Source organism: Penaeus vannamei, chromosome 5 (genome assembly GCF_042767895.1).
Source record: "Penaeus vannamei isolate JL-2024 chromosome 5, ASM4276789v1, whole genome shotgun sequence".
Taxonomy (NCBI): Eukaryota; Metazoa; Arthropoda; class Malacostraca; order Decapoda; family Penaeidae; genus Penaeus; species Penaeus vannamei.
In genome coordinates, this window is record NC_091553.1 from 11,324,845 (window position 1) to 11,347,655 (window position 22,811).

A 22,811-nucleotide genomic window follows, 5' to 3' on the forward strand; every position below is an offset into this window, starting at 1 on the left:
GGGTAGCCACAACCAATCTATGGTCAGTACCACAGAACTCAGCACTCCTGTACACCCTGCAATTCTGAAGGATCCTCCAACGAGTGCTAACGAGTATGTGGTCGATCTCCTTGGCTGCATTACCTGCATCACTGTACTATGTCCAGCGATGTGGGTCTGGGCGCTGGTACCAGGAGCCAGAAATCCTCAATTTCTGGGACCTAGCAAAGTCCCGGAAAAGGTTGGCTATTCTCGCTATCGGCATCAGCTCCTGAACCATGGGGACCGACAGACATCTCATAGCCAGCTCGATCACAGCCAGATACCACATTTAAGTCACCCAGAACAATGGGAATATCTCGCCGGGGACATCTGTCTACCACAGATGTAAGTTTGGCGTAGAACATCTCTTTCACGTCAAGTTTACAAACATCGGTAGGAGCGTACACAGCAATAAGAGACATGAAGCCAAAGGATAGCTTCAATCTCAGTACCATTATACGCTCATCAACAGGAGTAACCTCTACTACCGAGGGCTGGAGTCTGCTGGAGATGGCAATGGCTACTCCCTGGAGATGGTGGCCGTCGCTGCGGCCCGACCAGTAATAGTGTAGCCACCTACACAGGTCATGCTGCTGCCAGGCCTCCTCACCTCCGAGAGAGCAGCCACCTCAACTCTCAGCCTCCCCAGTTCCCTCGACAGTAGAGGCAACCGATCATCCTGACGCAAAGAACGGACGTTCCAAGCCCCCACCCTGACTTCCCGCCTGAGGTTCAGCCTCTGGCAGTCGCTCAGGGTGGATGCCACCTCTGCCACCCCCACCGACGCTGCCCCATATAAAAGGGGGTGGCGGGCTGCGTGCCCTATCATCTACCTGTGGGGTTCCCGAGGGCTTTCCCCCCACAAGCTTCACTCTGGGCTGGCGGCCACCAGAGCGCAGGCGAGACGAGTAGTTCCCGTTCCCAGCCTGTGCTCCAGCAGTCGCCCTCCCAGCAGGGCCCACAGTCCGCCTCGCTTGCTGGGTGGGAGAGACTTATCCCCTCCTCCCAGCCTTTCCATTTATAAAGTGCACTGCCGATTGGTTATATCTGGGGGGAGGAGGACTGGCAAGGCCCACCTCCCCGAGCCTCCCATTAACCCAAGGGGACTAGGGGGCAGGAGTTGGTACAGGGCCGGGGCATGTCCACACGCCGGTGGGCCATGACCCTGGACCTCTGGGGCCTCCTGCTGCTCCGAGATCCCCCTCAGTTTAGCCTGGAACCGCAAGGTACCCAGTTTCCACGGGAGGCCATGAGGAGGCACTGCAGGGAGTCTCGATGATGGAGAGGCTATGCACTGGCAGGGGGAGGCTTATGCAGAGCTGCTCCCTTTTTCGCACAAGGCTAGCCAGTGGTGGCAGCTGTAAGCGAGTAGGCATACAAAAACTCTTAACACTAACTAGACTACCACTCCATCGCTTCACACCACCCTGCGCATGATGCACCCACCCATATATATATATATATATATATATATATATATATATATATATATATATATATATATATATATATATATATATATAATGCAGCTCAAGATACGATTGGTGTACGCCCGAGAGCAGTACAGAATTCCATCTCGCAGGAGACACTGGAAGCCACAGATGCATGTCGTGCGGCTCATCTGACAGGGGATCGGGAATTGCACCGTTCTCTTGTGCGCAGAACTCAGTCCCTGTTAAGAAGGGACAAGGAACAGTTTATTAGGAGTCTTGCAGAGGAGGTAGAAGGCCATTTCTTTGTAAATGACCTTCGTCCTGCATACCAAGCCCTGAGAAAGCTGAACTCCAAGCCCTCTTCACAGGTGACAGCAGTTTGCTCAGTAAGTGGTCAGATCGTTTCAGATCCTGTTGCGGTGCGGGAACGTTGGGCTGAGTATTTTGAGCAGCTGTACCAGGTTGACCCACCAACAGTTAACTTGGATGCGGGTAGTGTCGAGATCCCGCTGCCGGATCCACCCGTCAGTGAGGACCCCCCCGATTTCCAAGGTGAAGAGTGGTAAAGCAGCTGGTATCTGCGGCATACCAGCTGAACTGTTAAAGGCTGGTGGTGAACCTATGGCATGGGGGTTACATGCTGTCCTGGCTGCCATCTGGCAGTCCGGTTCCGTTCCTCCTGACCTGTTGAGGGGTGTGGTCATCCCTCTCTGGAAGGGGAAGGGGGACCGTTGGGACTGCAGCAATCACTGAGGCATCACACTGCTCAGTATACCAGGCAAGGTTCTCACCCACATCCTTCTGAGACGTATGAGAGACCATCTACTGAGGCACCAGAGACGGGAGCAATCCGGATTCACTCCTGGTAAGTCCACAATAGACCGTATCCTCGCGCTTCGAGTCATTGTAGAGCGCCGTCGTGAGTTCGGGCGTGGGCTGCTTGCAGCCTACATCGACCTCAAGAAGGCGTTCGATACGGTGCATCGGATATCACTTTGGGAGATCCTGAGGCAGAGAGGAATACCAACAAGGATTATTGGACTAATAGCAAGCCTGTATACTGGTAGTGAAAGTGCTGTAAAGTGTGGTGGGGGCCTGTCGAGCTTCTTTCCTGTTAGTTCAGAAGTGAGGCAAGGCTGTGTCCTTGCACCAACTCTTTTCAACACTTGCATGGACTGGATACTGGGCAGAGCTACTGTTCAAAGTCATTGTGGGGCAACGCTGGGCAATATCAAGGTTACAGTCCTTGACTTTGCTGATGACGTTGCCATTCTATCTGAGTCTTTGGAAACCCTAGTGGCGGCTCTCGATGCATTTAGCAATGAAGCGAAGCCCCTGGGTCTAGAGGTCTCCTGGACCAAAACCAACGTCCAGGAATTTGGGGACTTGTTAGGAGAACCTGTTCAGTCGGTACGTGCTTGCGGCGTGGACATTGAAGTCACAGAGAGCTTTACATACCTTGGTAGTGTAGTTCATAACTCTGGGCTGTCAGACCATGAAGTCAGCAGATGGATTGGCCTGGCAGCAGGAGTCATGAACTCTCTCAACAAGAGTATTTAGAGATGTCAGTACCTGTGCAGAAGGACCAAGCTACGGGTTTTCAAGGCCCTGATAATGCCAGTTTTGCTATACGGTAGCGAAACCTGGACATTGTCCTGTGCCTTGGAGGCAGATCGACCAAACCTGCCGTGAAGAACTAGAGATGGGCCGAGTCCCTGCCTGGCGTCTAGCCATGAGGGATCCTCGTAGGTGGAAGCGAAGGGTGGATGCGGCTATGCGCCCCCGTCGGCGTCAGCCCCCTTGATGATGATGATGATGATATATATAATATATATATCATATATATATATATTATATTATGTATATATATATTATATATTATATATATATATATGTGTGTGGAGGGGGGGGGTGCATGCGTGCATGCATGCGTGCATGTGTGTGTATGTATGTATGTGTGTATGCATAACACATATATATATATATACACATGATTAAAACATGACTTTGTTTGCCTGAGGTCTTTAAAAGGTTAGTAATGCTAAATGCAACACTTGCAGCCCCTCTCATTTCTCAATATACAATGAGACACTATCAGAGAATGCTATTTGGTACTGACGCTGGAAATGCAGTGTGAAAGCGTGTGGAATGTTGACTTCAAAAAAGTTTTACACATCTCAGATTGTTCAAAGGTGTTATTACTATTTCTTTCAGGAATGGTATAATACTGTGAACAAAGTCAAAGTAACACTATGACTCCTGTAAATGGTTAATGGTTGAAACAAATAAATGTGCTAGACATCAAAGGTCACATAATACTTTGGTAAAGTATTGTGGCAAAAAGTTGAAGTTAAAGATTGGGATAAAATGTGTTGGATGTCAAAAATAAGAGAGCGTTATAGGATAGTATGGTAGTGAAAAGGGAAAATGGGAGCAAATGCAGTAGAGCAGAGATTAGTAAAAAAGGAAAGGATTAGGGGGGTAGGGCAACTCAGTGCATTGCAGTGTATCTGTGACTGGAGAAGGAATAGGGACATTTTTAAGGAAAACGGAGATAGCTATTGAATTAGAAAAGAAGAATCTGGGGGATGAGAAAAGGGGACGGGAAGGTGGTGAAGTATCAGGGAGAATGTTAAGAGGGAGGGGTCCTGAGAAGGACACTGTTGTGACAGAAGGGATTCACAATGGCATTCAGGTGGGAGCAGTAGAGAGGAGTGGTTGTGTTGGAAGAGTGTTTGAGAAAGGGATGGGAGCTTGAGGAAGAGGATGGGTATCGGCAAATATTTCAATTGTAAAGCGAGTAGGAACAGAGGGATTGAAAGGTGGGTGAGGGAGTTGGGTCATCTTTAGGAAGTTATCGAGTTTTTGGAGGGGAGTTGGGTGAAGAGGATTGAGAAAGAAAAGTTCTCTTGTGAGGAGGAGAAGAATGGATAGATATCTGAGGAGCTGCGGAAGAGGCTGTATTAGAGGATGTGGTAGGAGAGGGTGGAGTGGAATGTTTTGGTTGCCTGGTGCAATAAATAGTGGGGAGGGATAGGTATCAGGGAAGTGGTAGTGATTGGAGAATCTGTATTTAGACTGGAAAAGGAATTTGACTGGGGGAGAAGGGGAGGTAGGATGGTTCAAGGTTGAGGGAAGAGATACTGAAGGAGATCCAGAGACATCTTGAGAAGATGGGAGAGGAGCAGAGTGAGGGTCAGTTTTGGAATAAGTAGAAAGAAATCTTGTTGGCCTGCTTCCTGTCCAGCCTCATGTAAAGTAAGGCCTAGCTTGAATCTGAGAACTGTGTGGGAACCGAGAACATTATGGGAGCCACCACAATTGGCACATGTACGTGACTGAGCAGAGCACTTTGAATGGTCATGACTAGGTTGGGCACATAGAGGGTAGTAGGCTATGGAATGACATTGACTGGGTGGCCAAAACACCCACATATCTGACTCTAATGAGGAAGGGGTCAGTATAGTCGGATTTGGTAGGACAATCCACTAATATAAACTTCATGACTATTTCTGTGGAAGCTAATATTGGCAATATTGGTATGGGACTTACACTGGCCTCTGGGAGGAATAGTGTATCACTGTACTGCCACTTTATAATAATCAACAAGGCAGGTAAGTAGGTCATTTTCACAGTCTGATCAGTTCTTATCATACAAAAGACAATCAGACAGAAACAGTTCTAGTACAAGTATTAAGACACGAGTGAGGTTCAGCAAGAGTGTGTTTGCCAATGTGATCTGTTAGTGTAGATAGTGCATGAGCTTAAGCTTCAGATGTAACTGTGACAAGGCATAAATGATTGGAGTGACTGCAAAAGGAAACTTTGCCTACTTTTTTTTGAAGACATTGTTGAAAGAGAAGGCAAAAAATCTTCACTATTGGCCATGAAGGCCCAAGGTAAGGGCAGTTCCCTACATTGGGCCTCAGTCTCCATCTCCTAAGCTTTCCACAAAAACAGGCAAGGGATTGAGGGGGAATTCTGCTGTGAAATGTTGCAGAGAAAAAATGTACAAGTAAAATGAGGCTGGAAATCCTTCGGATTTATACAGCATAAAGTGATATAATGTATTTAACTCTTCATTTCCTGTCTTTTAATATGCTAGATTTCTATATTTATTTTTATTATTAAAGAAGAAAAGTTTTTGACCAGCCAATTTTATTGTTAAATACATGTTTATTAGGAAAATGCAATTGATTAGGAAATGCATCCCCTCAAAAAAATGAAAGAAAATAATGACATAAAAAAATGTCTGTAGTTCCTAGCTCTAGTGCCTGTATAGTCTTGAGGTACTGAAAGGGTTACGTATGCATACATTAATTTGTCACATCATTGTTGGTCCCATTGCATTTTTTATATTTCTATATCTTATTAATGTGATTTCCTGAAGCAATTAACCAAATACTACCTGGAAAATGGGATGTTTATTTGTAGTAATGTTTTGTGTACTGTCTCCGCACATACATAGCTCCACAAGTGCTCAGCCAACAAAGAGTCAATTAATAGTCTACATAATATCACCTGATTTTCCCCCACCTTGAGTTTTTGGGATTCCCCCCCTCCCCCATAAAGTGCTATAAATATCAATGAGTGTTATTATCAATACTAATGATAATATAAAGTAAACTAAAATATTCCTTAAAATCAAGGAATAGGGTATTGGTTAATTATGCTAGACATTAAAGGTCACATAGCACTAAGGAAAAGAGTACACACAAGAGATAGGTCTAATTAGTGACTAAACACTTGTAGAGCACTCAATGCATAAATACAATTAATAAACTAAATTGTGGGCATGGCATGCTTGCCACCCCCCGCAGCATTTGGATGAAGATTCTACAATTACTGTCTGATATTTTTTAGAAATTAAAGTAAAAATATTCTTATGATAAATATGTAGATACCACAGAATTTTTTTTAGTGCAGATGCCATTTAAGTGAAAAAAAAAAAAAAAAAAAAAAAAAATGCTATAAAATATGAAGCAGCCAGCTAAGAGATATTTCATGCTTGAGGGCAATTGCAAGTAACCTGTTAACTTAAAATAGCAATTGCATATTGCTGATCATGTCCATACTAACAACTCTCTGGTTATATCCTCGTCATTTGGCGAGCTTATAAATGAGTTTGTTGAAAGTAAACACATTTAAGCCCTATATATAGGGCTCCTGGATGTAGTCAAATTGAAGTTGTGTGTGTATGTTTACCATATGTAAAACTGCATTAGCACTGTATAGTTACATTATACAATTTCATTGCTACATAGTGGCTCTAGTGAAAATTCATAATTAGAAGGATTATAGAAATTATATAGAACTAGGGTTTATTTTTAATAAAAAATCAAACAACAGATATATGTACATATACACAGCTCAATAATTATGGTTATTTACATTATTCCTTCACTTTTCTATTCCCCCCCCTCCCTCTCTCTCTCTCTTTCTCTCTTTTTCTCTTTCTCACACACACACACACACACACACACACACACACACACACACACACACACACACACACACACACACACACACACACACACACACACACTCACACTCACACTCACACTCACACTCACACTCACACTCACACTCACACTCTCACTCTCACTCTCACTCTCACTCTCACTCTCACTCTCACTCTCACTCTCACTCTCACTCTCACTCTCACTCTCACTCTCACTCTCACTCTCACACAATATATATATTACATATATATATATATATATATATATATATATATATATATATATACACATATACATAGATAGATAGATATATAATGCAAGTTTGATGTGAACTTCTATAAAATATTATGAATATTCATTAGCTTTCAGTATTTAAACCTTCCTCTTTTTTCTAGTACACATTGTTATGAGCTGCTAAAAAGTTTCTGGTTTTATCATTCATAATGTGTAGACACTGTAAATTTCTTTAGTTAGTCTCATTACTTCAAGATATTCTATATATATATATATATATATATATATATATATATATATATATATATATATATATATATATATATATTCCACTATGATATTTATTATTCTTTAGACTCTACTTGTGGAGGTGATATTGAATTTTCAACAACAGAAGTGCCTAGTAGCCCATCAGAGGAGTTAGAGGTTTCTTTGCTGCCACTGGAGCTCTGCTGGGCAGCTTTCCTTAAATTTTCCATCATTTTTTGCTGCCGCTCTATCTTTTTAGCTTCTTTAGCTGCTCGTTTTTCTTCCCGCTCTTTTTGCAGCAGTGCCTCTTTGAAACGTTCATCTTTAGGATCAATGCGGAAACCAAATATCTGGCGTACTTCCTCCATGAGACGTTCCTTCTTTTCCTGTAAAAAGTTAGAAATAATCATAATTAGAGATCTACTGGTACCCACCTCAAATTTCTGTTTTTTGATGAAGATGAGTCACACATCCAATCTCATGTCTCTCTAGTTATTTAGGAAATATATGTAAAATGCTCCTAAAGTAGGCAAAATCTTACCTTTGCTTCCCTGGCTTCTCTTTCACGTTTCTTGTACCCTTCACGTACTTCTCTTTTCCAGTCCTCTAGCTTCGTTACCTTCTGCATGATGTCAGCTTGTCTAAAACAAAGAAAAAAAAAAAAAAAAAAAAAAAAAAAAAAAATCAAATTTAAAAAACAGATTGAAGGAAAGAACTGGTTAAGAGTAAAACATGGAAACAAGAAATTTAGTTTTCTAGAAAAGACCAATAATGGAACAATGGAACTACCTTCTACAAAATGTATGTGCTAGGAACATACATCAATTAAGAAAGTCATATGATAATCTAAGTATAGCACAGACATACCATGAGTTCATTTCCCTCATCCATAATCAAACTATTATGTAAGAATAATTGCTTAGTCACAATATTTGGGGATTAAAAGCTTGTTGTTATTATTATTATAATCACCATTAACCCTTTAGATCCGGTTAGATCACGGAAATCACGGAGCTGAAAACCCGGGCAATGGGTTACCTAAATGGCCAATATTCTGGGCATGTGGTGCACAGGCCAGGCACACAAGAATGCCTCCCCTTTGCAAATTTGTTTTGCGTAAACTTTTTAAGCTTTATCGCCATTTTACCATTGTACATATTTGTCTTTTGATTTGCTTTATCCAGATGGTAATTACTTATTTTCCTTGTACAGACTCCATATCATCTCTCTTTGAAGTAAATAATAAAAAAAAGGGACATTTAGTTGTGTCATATATATCATTTCATCTTAATTTTCAATTTTGCGTAATGCAACATGTGCTGCTGCTCACAGCGTTCAGGGATATGGTGCGCAGCATGGAAATGGCATCCTCCCTGGAACTGGTGCTCTTCCAGTCACTACTTGTGCATGTTACATTCCACATTCATTTATCGATGGGAATAACACGAAAGCCCCCTTCTAAGCACCAAATGAGTCAAATCACACTCCAAGAGGTTTGTGTACTTGTGGCAAGTCTTTTCCGTCACCCTGGCCTTCATTCATGACAGCAGTTCGCGTCACCCGGGCCGTGGCCAATTTGCACAGTTGACGGCATGTTCACGTCACCTGCCCCTAGCCTCAAGTTTTTCCGCGACGTGACTTGTTGTGTGTCTGGTGTAACTTGGTTTGTGACATGGTTTGCAAGAAAGTTTACCCAAATACTTCAGAGTTGCTCTCCTTCAAAGACCTTGCTGTTCTTCGTGGATTTGACCCTAATGTACACTTTATAATCTTTAAGAAGTCATTCTAGGCTGGTGTCTCAAGTCCTCATCCCTCCCAAAATCACACCATGTATTTCTTGACTTTGGACTTGGTCAAATTGAACAATTTACTGATTTCCTATAGTCCAATGACTAAGATAATTACTTCTTTTGATAATTTCTTTGTAGGCACCATGATAATGATACAGCCCATAGGTAAATGAAGAAAACCAGTGTGAAAATAGGCAAGGTCCAGAAAAGTGGGAGTTTACATTCATTGCCTCCACACTGCAGGGTGGGGATGACTGACTGTGTTCTTCCTCATGCTCAGCTCTACTGACCCAGCACGATGGCAGGGAGTTGCCAGATACTTTGTATCTACATAATTTCACATCAGAAAACACCACCCTTTTTCCACCACAAGTATGTAGATGCATGGGATTTGGGTCACATACTTTTGACAAGTGCTGTATACGTGATTCAGACAGGTTTTGAAATTGACTCACGTGACTAAGCACATCTGGGCCATCTGATAGCACCATCCCTGAAATTTTCAGGAAATCCTTTCTATTTTATCTAGTGATATTGATATCATTACTGTTGTTATTATCATTATTATTATTATAACATCTATTGACACTGGAATTATTATATCATTAATGATATTCATAGCAATAAGAATTTTTTCAGAAATAAAGGAAAAGGTTGAATGAGGTAAAACTAGTCAGTAACTGATTTCTTCGTGGCTAAGCACTTGTCTCAATCTCTCAATCTCAACGTTAATGCGGAGGGCGCTAAATGAGCGCACAACACGCATATTGGTAGTGATTGGTTGCTGGGGGAAGGGGGAAGGATCATGGTGCAAGCAGAAGTGTCGGTGTTTGTGAAGGTGTTTGTAGTGTTAAGTGTTTATTTAGTTTGTTTGTGAAAGTGTTAAGTGTTTTAGCTTCGATTATGTGTTGGAGGAGCCTGTTCCAGTCGCGTATAGTATGTGTAAAGAATGAGTGTTTGTAAGAGTTAGTGTTGGTGTGGTATGTGACAAATTTACTGGTGTGTGAGTTCCTTGTGTTGCGTGAGTGTGCTGCGTGTAAGTATTCATGTTTGTTGATGTCTACAAGGTTCTTTGTGATTTTGTACATGATTGTAAGTCTGTGTGCTTGTCTTCGTGTCTCGAGCAGGTCCATGTTAATCTGTTTTTTTATGTGAGATGTAATACCAGGAGTATGTGAGTAATTGCGAGTAATAAACCTGGCAGCCCTAGTATTAAACTGCTTGAGTTTCTCAATGTTTTGTTTAGAGTAGGGGTCCCATACAGCTGTACAGTACTCTAGTGTTGGATGTGCAAGTGTGTTGTAAGCTATGTGTTTAATGTCCGTGGTACAGTTGTGTAGGTTCCTCCTCAGAAACCCCAGTGTTCCATTAGCTTTGTTAATGATGAAGTTGGTGTGTGTGTTAAAGGTGAGATTGGTGGATAGATGGATACCGAGGTATTTGAGAGTTGCTGTAGTTGTTAAGGGATGGTTGTGTAAGGTGTAGGTGTAGAGGATAGGTGTGTGGGATCTTGTGAAATAGAGAACTTTGCATTTGTCAGGTCTAAAGGACATTTGCCATAGTCTTTCCCACTGTTCAAGCGCGTCAATGTCTTGCTGGAGGAGTCTACAGTTGTCTTCAGTTTTTATAGGTCGTAACAAAAGGCTGTCGTCAGCAAAAAGTCTAGTAGAAGAATTAGGACTCAGAAGTGGCAGGTCATTAATGTACAGAAGGAAAAGAAGGGGGCCAAGAACGGTGCCTTGTGGGACACCTGAAGAGACAGGGACAGGGTCAGGCGATCCAGTGAAGTATTGGTCCTGTGATCCCGTAATGTTGTAATTTAAGAGTCAGTCTTTTGAGGGGAACTTTGTCAAAGGCTTTGGCAAAGTCAAGCAGTTGTCATACCATGTCATGATGTGTAGTCATTAGTTGGGTCTCACAGGATCGTCTGGGCCGAAAACCATAATGTGAGTCTGTAAGGATGTTGTGGGTATCAATGTGATTCATTATGTGTTTATGTATTATGTGTTAAAAAATTTTGCAGATGCTCGATGTGAGAGAGATGGGGCGATACTTTGTCGGGTCAGTTATGTCACCTGTCTTGAAGAGGGGGTGATATTTGCACAAAGCCAGTCAGTTGGTGGGGTGAATGAGGCGAGTGATTGGGAAAAGATAGATTGAAGGATGGGGGCAAGGACAGGGGCACAGGACTTGAGGATTAAGGCAGGGATCTGGTCTGGTCCAATGGCTTCGTTTGTGTCAAGAGTAGTCAATAGGTTCAGTATGCCGTTAGTTGTGATGTCAAGCAGCGGGATTGGGGGATAAGGTCTATCTGGAACGTTAGGTGTATTATCGTCTTTGTGTGTGAAAACAGACTGGAAGTGTGTGTTGAGTAATTGTGATTTGAGTTCTGGGTCAGTTACAAGAGTGTTGTTGGAGTCTTTCATGGCTCTGATCGCCGTTGTGTCCTGTCTGCTGGACTTAAAGAATTTGAAGAAGTGTTTAGGGTGGAAATATGTTTGTGTTCTGCTTTCTTTATGTTCTTGGAAAATGTTTTTTGGTGAGTTTTGAAAGCAGTCCAATTTTCTGTCGTGTTGTATGTTTGCGCGTGTCTGTAGAGTCGATGTTGTTTGCAATGTTGTCTGCGTAGCTCCCTGGAGAACCAGGGAAGTGTATGTCTACTTGAAGGTGTTTTCTGTGGGATGTGTTTGTTCATGGATGCAAGTATGGCGAGTTTAAGCTTATCCCAATTGAGGGTGAATGGTCTTGAGTGGGGATGAGTGGAAAAGTAGTCTGTGTTAAAGTTGGTGACATCCTGTGTGATTGCGTCTAAGTCAGCTCTAGAAAAGAGGAAAATTGGTCTGTGTCTCTGTTTTTGTCTGGTAGGTCTGAGGTCTGCATCAACGAGGACAATGTCATGGTCACTAAGTCCTGGGATAACATTTGTGTTTGTTATATTTAGAACGATGTTCGTGAGAAAAAGATCTAGAATATGTGAGGTGGTGTGAGGGTCACCGACGCCACTGATTTGTGATTTGTGTTCGTGTTGGAGTGAGTACTGTTTGCGAGAGTGAGTATTTATGATGTCCATGAACGTGTCATGTAGTTGGCATCTGTCTGTGTGGGGAATGATGGGGGCCATATATGTGTATCTAAAATTAATAAATTAAAATCACATTAGATGTATATGCCATCACATGAATGGGTTAATATCAAAAGTATTACCACTTCTACAACTGTAATAACTACTGTTGATAACTGTGATTTAACTAAGGTAAATGATGTAATAATTTACTTGACGAAATATTTTGAAACATTATATGATAACAATACATATTATATATATATATATATATATATATATATATATATATATATATATATATATATATATATATATATATATATATATATATATATATATATATATAAGAATACCAATATCAATAATAATAACAATAATGATTATAATTGATAACAGCAATACCAAATTACAAACCCTAAATCTGAAAAAGAAATTACCTCTTTTTAATCTTGTCCTCTTCAGCCTTTTTCAGTCGTTTTGCTTCACTAATCATCTCTTGAACACTATGAGGATAAGCAAGACTTTCCCATTCTTTTGCAAGTTCTAGCTCTTCTTTACTTGGCCATGCTTTGGCTGGATTAATGCCACTGGATGCACCATAATGGCCATAAAGTTTTCGCTGATATGATAAGGAAAACACTTGTTCCTCATCCTCTGTGAGTTGACTTGGCTGAAATTGAGATTTCACTTCAGTATAATAAAAGTAAACATTACCAAATTACTAAAATTAAAGTTATGCACTCTAGTATCAGGGCAATAGAAGTCCAAGGGCCATAAATAGGAGAATTAGGGCTCTAGAAGTTATGATTTTTTTTGCAGCTACTGTACATCATATATTTAAATTCACAGTGTAAATTCTTTTCAAAAGTCCCTGAACATTTTTGTATCTTAAAAAACAAACAAACTTAGCATCACTGAATCATTATCTTGTGTTGATGTCTATTAAACAAATATAGTAAAAATAACTGCCAGATATGAGCTGTGTACATCTTATATTATTTGATGCTGAGGACTGCATCCCTTGTGACCTCCTCTGAGGGGCTGCCAGCCACCACCTCCATCCTAGAACAAAATGAATCTTCCTCTTAAGTAGATAGAGCCTCAAGCAAAGAATATGCTAGATTGTGAGGTCCCTGTGATCAGTCCTACACTCCAGCCTGCCATAAATACTTGAAAGAGAGTAGCTCCCATAGGGGATGCAATAGATCATTTTGAGTACGGTACATATTGTTCACAATACTTAAGGTTCTTTGTTTTCTGGGAAGGAGGATAGGTGTGGCAGCCCCCATAGAGTTGCAGGAGGTACAGAACCATGCATTAGATTTTTCAATGACCAAATTTGGATAAATCATAAATACTTTACCATGCAATTTTCCTTGTTACCTTCATGCCCTCTCCAACTATCCTAGGGGAAATTTAATGGTCTTTAAGATGTGGCAATGATCTACAAGATCACCTATATTTATGGCAAATTCAATTGGTTTTAAGATTTGGATCTATTCTAGAAATTTACCCAAGAAAAATTTTACTTTCACACTAAAATTTCTATTTGGCGTCATTTTGCCCTTTAATAAAAGGATTGACTTGAGGCATCTTTTCTGGTGGCAATTAGGGTGTCTCGCAACGCGATGCGACACCAAAAGCTGTCTCGTGATCGGAGGCGAGACAGGCCTTTAAGCTCTGACGTAATGGGAATGGCCACAGTTGACGGCTTGCTATTTTACTGCGCTGTTTATTTTTCCAACAGGTAAACAATATATTGGAAAATGATATCCAAGATGGCTTTTGATATCTTATGGTGGGTAGTGCTGTTATTGATATCCAATATAAGTACGAATATGCATGAAATATCCAAAACAAGAGAAATGCATCTGGCAACTCGATAAATATTTACCGTCTGCTCGATTCCTGTTACGTGAAAGGTGTCGCGTTTCCCGTAACCGCTGGAAAAGATGCCTTTAATCATCCATAGCGGTTTGCTGTATACTGCTACAATACTGCAACTTCATGCACAACTCTAGAATAAGTATTTCAATACGTAATCCTTACTATTTTATTGAGCTTCTTGTAATGTCGTGGATTTAATCTAGACTTATTCCTTTTCCTTTCAATCAGTTCTGCTTCATCAATTTCAGGCAGAGCTTCATCATCTGCTGGTATACTCTGCTGACATCGAGGCCATGTAGCAGTTGCTATACCTCGATTTCTGCTTGAAAAGTAGAAAAAGGCCCGGCACAGCATCCTGGAGGCCATCGTGAGAGTTGTTTATAGGGCGACAGACTTAAAAATATTTGGAAAGAAGTATTTTTATCGAATAAAGCCTAACTTCATATTTACATTTATGCAGTATTTTTTCATTATAGAAATTATATCAAGAGGATGAATAAGTTAAGTTATTATATATATATTAGACCCGTTTTCCCTAGAGAGTAACATTTGTCTTTCATAGGATCATCATTTCATTTGCAAATGCAAAGTATTAGGTACAATTCTATCAATAACTAAGACCGATAATATTTTAGACAAAAGAATATCGCACAAAATCGCCATAAATAGGAGAGATATAATCCGATGTTTGATAACAGACTATCGTCCACGTCATACGGATCGTGTCGGCAAGTGAGTTCTTTCCTCCCCAGTTTTTCGTATTTATTTTACACAATAAAGTTAGATTTAGAATTACTTACCGGTATTTTTGTGTGCCATGTTACTATTCGTAGGGATGCAGATGTTATATTTGCCGTGGGTAACTGTAGCTTTATATATTTTACTTATGGAATTACCCCCAAAGTGTCAAAGTAATGGAGAATTGAAATGTCACTTTGGTTTTTGATGAGCTGGCATGTAAATATTGCATAAATACACAGAATCCATGCCTGATTTCGGTCTATATTGATAGCGGTTGGTAGAGTGAGTATATCTGTGGAGATGATATTGCACTGACAGCATTAGGCAGGAAAAATGATGCATTTAGTCTTGGACTTGGAGTACTTTTAAATTATCTCTTGAATAAGTACACTAGAAGGAGAATGTTACCTTAAATATCTGGTGGTAATAATGTGATTTTATGCTAAGTGAATAGAAGACAATTGTAATTGATTTCAAAACATGTTTGTGTAGATACATTATCTTAACCAATTCCATTGAAAATTGAACATTTTTTGTGAATGACAATCAGGTTTTCAGTAAATTAGAAAAAGAAGTGCATAGAATGGTTTCCTTAATGAAAACTGGACACTTCATCTATGGCAAATGGCGTCTGAGTCGAAAAGGAGATAAAAAAAATACATGACAGAGAAGTCCCTCATGATGTTGACAGCACACAGATGAACATTAGTATGACCACATTACTCATTACTGCAATCTGTCAAGTAGTTCATGTATTACCATGCACTTGTAAAAACATTAATTTGTAATTATTATTACTTGCTTATCCTAATTCAAGTATTTAGGTTATTTTATTGGTTAGGACGTATTGTACGATTACCATAAGGGCTTTTGAAAGTGTGAATTCCAATGGGTTGAAGAATGGGTTGGATTCCTGTAGTTTTTCAAAAGTTGGTATGTTGGTCTAGAGGCTTTCAAAGTTGACAGGCACAGCCGTAGAGTTTCATAAGCTGATTTTAAGCTTTTCTTTTGTGCTGTTTATATACATTTTTGTTAAATATTCTTATTTTAGGCTGTTTTACCCCATAATTTCCTTGATATACTTCCTGCACTCCCTTGCTATTGCCACTTACCACATCAAGATTGTTGGCTGTGATTGCAACAGAAATGATCATCAAATTCATTTTCATCACACAAGAATTGATCTGATAATGAATATTGTCCGGGAGGGCCTGATTGTCAGAATTGAAAATATAATCATATCTTCAATTTCTGAATCAAGGATTACTGTTTATATTCAAAACCATTAATTATGCAGTGATTATCATGACCTCCATACTATACTCTCTGGCAAACTACAACCTTTTCTATATATATTAAGGCCAAGCTTTGACAGGTGAAATTCCAGTTTCTATAAGCCTTGGACTTCTGAAACAATTTTTGATATAATTCCAGTTTCATACAGGCTTATGGTACAAGGTAAAATTTGCATCTATGGTATTTCCTTTAAGCTGATCCCTCCCCCAATCCCTTGCTTGTTGTTGTCATGAGGGACTTAGGAGATGGAGACTGAGGCCCAATGTAGGCTATTACCTCTACCTTGGGCCTCAGCCCTCACTTCAACAAATTTTGCATAGTTTTTTCTTCTCCCCCTTTTCTTTTTTCTCTTCTTCATCCCCTTCTTCTGTTCACTTTCTAAGGTGTGAGAGCTTTGCTGAAAGGATGAAAAGCTGGCTTTATGTCGGACATGACCGACCTTTGGGAGCCATGGGCACAATATTTCCTTGGTTAATCGCCTTGCCTTTATCCCTTATGGGGACCCTAAGGGGTAGACCATTTCTTTTCCCCCACCTATTTCAGGCTCACCATGGTCAATAATGATGTTTTACCCTTAATAGGGGGATTACAGCTTGTCCCTTCATCAACAAGCCCATCTAAATTTGATTTCATCAGTTTTCCAACCCCCTCCTCTCCATTGACCATGGCTCCAATCACTGATATTATTACTCCCTTTTTGATGTTTACTGATAACTTTATCCATTCCAAACCACCCACCCAGGTTATTACTTAGTTTTCAGAATGCACCCCTTCCTCTCTCCCAACATTCTGATCTCCATCTGCACAGTCTTCTTCATTGTCTATCCCCTCCACCCTCATCCTCATTACTATTCTCCATCCTTATTACCCTTACCACAATACTACCTCACTCCACACTACCTTATCTTCCTCCCACCCTCGTCCTTCTACTGCTCCTACTTCTTCAAACTTTTTGAATACTCTCTTTGGCCCTGCCAAATGGGATTGATTCTTTGTGATTCTCCTTACAGCCTGTTGCCCTCTGGGCTTGACTGTTCAAATCGCCCTGCTCAGTCTCCCATAATGTGAGATAGCTGTTTTCAGATTCAAACTGGGTCTCATTCTACATGAGGCCAGACAGGAAGCACGGCGATGAGGTTTTTCTCTCCCCATTCCCAAATTGTCTTTCACTCTGTTCCCCTCCTGTCTTCTCAATGTGTCTCGGCATCTCCCCAATTAACTCTTTCCTCTACCCTGAACCATCTTACCTTTCTCCCTCAGTCAAATTCCTTTTCCAGAGTATCCAGATACTCCAATCTCTACCACTTCTCTGATGCCTATACCACCTCGCTCTCAATTTACCTGATAACTCAAATATTCCATTCCATCCTCTCCTAGACCTTCCTCTTCCTGTGCTCCTTGATCATCTATCCCCTTTTCTCCTCCTCACAAGAGAGCTTTTGTTTTTCAGACTATCCCCACCCAAGTCCCCTCTAGAAACTCTTGAAGACATCCAAAAATTCCTCAACATGACCCAAGGGAATGTTCTGCTCCGTCATCCACCCTCCAATCCCTCTTGCTATTCACTCTACATTCAAAGTATTTGCTGATATCCATCCTCCTTCCCCTCAATTTCCTCCAGTCTTCTTCTCACTCTTTTCCATCCTCTCCTTCACCTTGTACACCATTCCCTCTTCATTCCTATTATCCATACCTCTCTCACCTGGATACTTCTTTTGCAACAGTGTCTTTCTCGAGATCCTTCCTCTCCTGACATTCTTGATGATACTTCACCACCTTCTCCTTATCTCATTTCCCAGATTCTCCTGCTACTTCTCCAAAAACCATCTTTTATCTATATTACCCATTATTTGTTTTCATAATAGCTCTTTTGCCAATTTTCCTAAAACAATGTTCCTATAGCTTCTCCAGCCATAGATACACTCCATTTCATCCAATTTCCTATGCCCTTAACCCTTTTCTTTACTAACCACTGATTTACTTCATTTGCACGCTCTCTTTACTCTTTTCCCTGTTATTATATCCTATAACACTCTATAACCTTTGACATTTAACACATTTTATCCTAATTGCTAACTCATTTTTACCCTTTTCACTAAAATACTTTACCATAGTGCTATATGACCTTTGATATCTAGCGCATTTATTTGTTTCAACCATTAACCATTAACCATTTGTAAGTTGATGATCAGAAAGTTGTGCAACAGGTGATATATACTCAGGTACACATTTACATATTACCATACTTAAACAACGAAAATTTAATGACACTGTAATAAAGAAAGGAAAAAAGTACACTTACTGATACATGAAATAATCTGCACTGGCAAAAACTGTCAGTGATGAAGAAAACATCTCCATGGTGATCAGTTGGAGATATGGAGCAGATCTCCTGATAGGGAAGTCCAATAATAAAGTGGGGTATAGGAGTATAGTTCCTGAGTGAAGGAGGGACTTACAGCTGTATTATTAAAAAAAAAAAAGTTTAGGGTCTCCTTCCTGTTTTGGGACCCTTTCGAGAAATATGGTATTCCAGAATGCCATTTTCCCTCTTCCTATCCCTTTCATACAGTGAGAGATACTCTGTATATCATTCATATTTAACCAGATAGTTTCACTGGTACCATTCATGTCCTGTTCTGCTGTTGAGGCTAAGTTGTGGGGAGTTTTCTACATCATAGTTTTATATATATGAATAGTAGAGAGTGAAAGAACTCCATCAGTAGCAATATCATCATGATTGGTCACATGAAGGTATTCTAAATATTTGCCGTAAATATACATTGTGTTCCATCTGAATGCATTTGAAACTTAATATGGTTTGTGCTGGATGACCTAAAAGCATCAGGTAATCATCATGAAATAAGGAACAGGTGGTAGAGATTTATTGGTCTTGAACTGTGTACTCTAGGCATGGGGGTCAAGGAAAGCACAAGGTCTGATTGTCTGGTGTAAATGTATACATGTACATTCTTCATTATTTCCATATTTGCACTTATGCTTTGTGCCAAGCAAATGCTACATGATAATACAAATTGTAAACAGATATTAGTATTATGTACCAGGAAAGATTATATACACTTTAAGATATGGAATATATATTTGCCAGGACAACCAACTGCTCAGGGAAAGGGAAAGGCCTGAGGCATCTGTTTTAGAATATGGAAATATTGGGGCTACCTCTGTAAGGGTACCACTTGAGGTTGAGAAAAGTATACATTTTAGTTATTCTGTTATTCATTAAGTCCTCTCATTATTCATTCATGTGTAATTAGAAATTATAACATTTTTTTTTTCCAAGGATGTACATTGCTTTATTTAATAATCTTTATATGCCATATTTCAGAAAACTGGTACACTGGATAAATGAAAGATGCTGACCAAATTTGAAACAAAAAGCGCGAGAGTCAAGGGACTCTCTTTCCACTCAAAGCGGCCATGGGTCCTTGCCAGGTAAGACTACACATTATATTTTATATATTTGCTGATAATGTTTTACCACCAAGCACTTCTTTCACATCTTTTCTTTCTTCTTGATCTGCGGTGATTGCAGTCATGCTTTTTAAATCATTTTGGTGAGGTGAAAGCAAACTTACCAAGTTTACAGGGATTATTCAGTACATTTCTTTATGTTATATCAGAAAATTTCTGATTTTGATGAATGTTCTGTGGTAGGTTATTTGGGTTTTAGCAACATTTCCACAGAAGATAAACGTCGTTCAGAGGAATAGCAAAATCTGCACATAGAGTTTTTGGATAAAGGCATATTAGAAATTATCTACATGAGATAGGGTAGTAATTCTTTAGACACTTTGTTTAGGATAAAACTTTACATTGTTTGACTTTTTTATCAAACTGGACTATCCAGCTTGTGTTGTATGTGAGAAAACTCAATTGGAAGATTGGAGACTCCTCCTCATTCTTATTTCCTATATTCACATTTCATCTAACTCACTATTATTATATATTGAAAGAAAGTCTAAACTATGTTCTTTTTAGTGCATCTTGTCCAAATACAATCAGATATATGGATTTCAATACATAGCAGAAAGATGGTTATTTTTCATAATACAAGGAAGTGGATAAGGATTCTACCAATTATAGATATTGTTTCAACAGAAAGCCCTTGAATGGACACTTGATGCCTAATACATGAGAACAAACCTTTGATTTAAAGGTGACAAAAGCAACTGTCTCAAGATACATATTTTTCTGCACATAATTTTAATGCATTTGTTGTATTTTTGCCATCTATTATGAAACATGAATTTTTCACATGACATTAAAAAAAAGGGGGGGATGGTGGATTTAAGGTCAGAACCCAGTTGAGGATCATTAAGATTTGGTATCTAAACAATATTAACCCCATGGGTCAGAGTGCTTCGCTGCGAGCAAGTGGGTCAAAATTCAGACTTATGCTTACTGGAGTGGCCTCTCTAATGGGTGTGTTGCTTGTGGGCAGGGCACACAGGAAAGCTCATATGTAGTGACAAGACTCCATGCCACCCCTTTGCAAGGTTATTTTCTCTTTTTCTGAAGTGTTTTTAGTTTTTTAGCCATTTTCCAGTGTCTTTATTTGTCATTTTATATGCAATATCCAAGATCTCTAGGTAGTCCATAACTCAGTGCAGTGATAATAACAAATAACATTTTTTTTCATGATATTTAATTTTCTGTAATACAACTTGTGCCACCAGTAATGTTGGGCAGGATCCCTGAGCATGAAAATAGTGTCCTCCCTCCCCAGTCACAGCTCACAGATGGTACACTTCCTCCTCACTCATTGCCATGCAGGAAGTTCCTAACTAAATGTCAACCGAGTCTTACTGCCCTCCAAGAGCTCTTTGCACTAATGGCAAGTCATTCCTGTCACCCCAGCCTTCAACCAAAATTCTCATTATGTCATGCTCCTGTCACCCTGGCCCAAGCCAAATTTTTCAATGATGGCGTGTTCATGTCACTCATTATTCAGCCCAGTTTCTTCATAATGTGATGGTCACATCATCTGGATCCAAGGGGTTAAGGGGCCCGTCCCTGAAAATGCCTACCTTGCTTTGCTCATTTCATCATAAAGAAATATTGGTTTGAGATAATTCTTGGATTATTTTTGCATAATATAGAGTATACAATAGTGCTTTGTCTCATAAATCATTTTAACCTCAGAGTCCCAAAAAAGTTGGTTTATTTTATTTTTTATTTTATTTATTTATTTATTTATTTATTTTTTACTGTCTTCAGTACATCCCAGTGGTCAAAATTTTTTCCTGATTAACCTAAGAAAAGATTGGTGTGGTAGGTCTATCATATGTAATATATCTATCATATAGACAGCATAAATAGATTATTTTGGTTGACATAGGGACCACTTTTTGGTCATTTTTCAGTATTACAAAATCTATATTCTTAGATTTATTCCAAACTTTAAAAATTAGCTATTTGCATGGCCTTAGCGCTCCGATTTTGTAGCGAAAGCAACAAACTGTGTTTGAATCGCAAGAAAATTACGACCACTGGGATGTGAACAGAAGCTTTTGTAACAAAATTTGTAGAGAAACTGTTGGGAATTTGGATGCGTTCCAAAGTTCCTTATCTTTTTCATTTTTTGCTAAATCTAATGTTATACATATATAAAAAACCTTACTTAATGTACTTTGTGATTTGATGATTACCAAGTCAATTGGAGTTATTATATTCAATAGGGACGATCTTCTATAAAGGTGTTTCTTTTTGTTTGTTTGATAAATGCATTAAATCATAAAGAACCAGATAAAACTTTTTTTTTTTTTTTTCTTGTTCTTTGTCTTGTTGTTGTTGTTCTTCTTGATCATCATCATCTGGATCTTCTTTTTCTTGTTCTTCTTTTCTTCTTGCTGTTCTTCTTTTCTTCTTGCTGTTCTTCTTTTCTTCTTGCTGTTCTTCTTTTCTTCTTGCTCTTCTTTTCTTCTTCTTTTCATCTTCTTCTTCTTCTTTTCTTCTTCTTTTCTTCTTCTTCTTTGCTTCTTCTTCTTCTTCTTTTCTTCTTCTCCTCCTCCTCCTTTCTTCTTCTTCTCCTCCTCCTTTCTTCTTCTTTTTCTTCTTCTTGAAAATCTGATTTATAAGAAATGGAGAACAGTGGATGGCAATATCAGTACAAAATCATTCTAGTTATTAAGTCCTAGCATGAATACAACGTGGTGGTTCGATTTTGAGAATTTTAGAAGCATATGTATGAAGTACATGGAATTCAAGACTTACAGAAAAAGTTGAAATTTTTCCATTCTCCACACTGGGGGGCAGGGGGGTGATGGTCACTTGGTGGTTATAATTTTTGAGGAGAATCACATGTATGTAAACATGTGAACATAAGGTTAACCATTTTAATCATCCTCATTTAGTAGTCCTACATCAACTTTTTATTTAAAGGAATGAACTATATATTAGTTATCCCTGGCAAAGATCTGACTTTTGGGTGCCCTTTCTATTGAAGTGCTCATTACAATGGATATAATGTGATGGACATTATTATGCATCAGTGGTTTTGCTACTAATGAATAAAAAATACTGATTTGGGTGATAACTATAGAGGGCTATTAATCCCCCCTCTGGTATTAACCCGTTGCTGCCGGGTGGCACGTACGTACATGCCATGGCTGAT

General features: G+C 39.5%; 2 protein-coding genes across 3 annotated transcripts in view; one reads left to right on the top strand and one right to left on the bottom strand.

Moving 5' to 3' along the window:
* Positions 1-6,769: 6,769 nt before the first annotated feature.
* On the bottom strand, positions 6,770-14,531 carry CRIF (growth arrest and DNA damage-inducible proteins-interacting protein CRIF). Its single transcript, XM_027357441.2, has 4 exons — positions 14,303-14,531; positions 12,691-12,923; positions 7,941-8,040; positions 6,770-7,785 (listed from the first exon to the last, which is right to left on the bottom strand). The coding sequence occupies exons 1-4, from the start codon at positions 14,504-14,506 to the stop codon at positions 7,495-7,497; spliced, it is 828 nt and encodes a 275-aa protein (XP_027213242.2). The 5' UTR covers positions 14,507-14,531; the 3' UTR covers positions 6,770-7,494.
* Positions 14,532-14,733: 202 nt separating this feature from the next.
* Positions 14,734-22,811, top strand: part of alphaCOP (coatomer subunit alpha) — a 58,990-nt gene continuing 50,912 nt past the window's right edge. For both annotated transcript variants that reach the window (XM_070121883.1, XM_070121884.1), the window contains exons 1-2: positions 14,734-14,872; positions 19,524-19,630. In XM_070121883.1, coding sequence (XP_069977984.1) covers positions 19,551-19,630 — 80 coding nt within the window. In that variant the 5' untranslated portion in view covers positions 14,734-14,872; positions 19,524-19,550. The remainder of the gene's footprint in view (positions 14,873-19,523; positions 19,631-22,811) is intronic.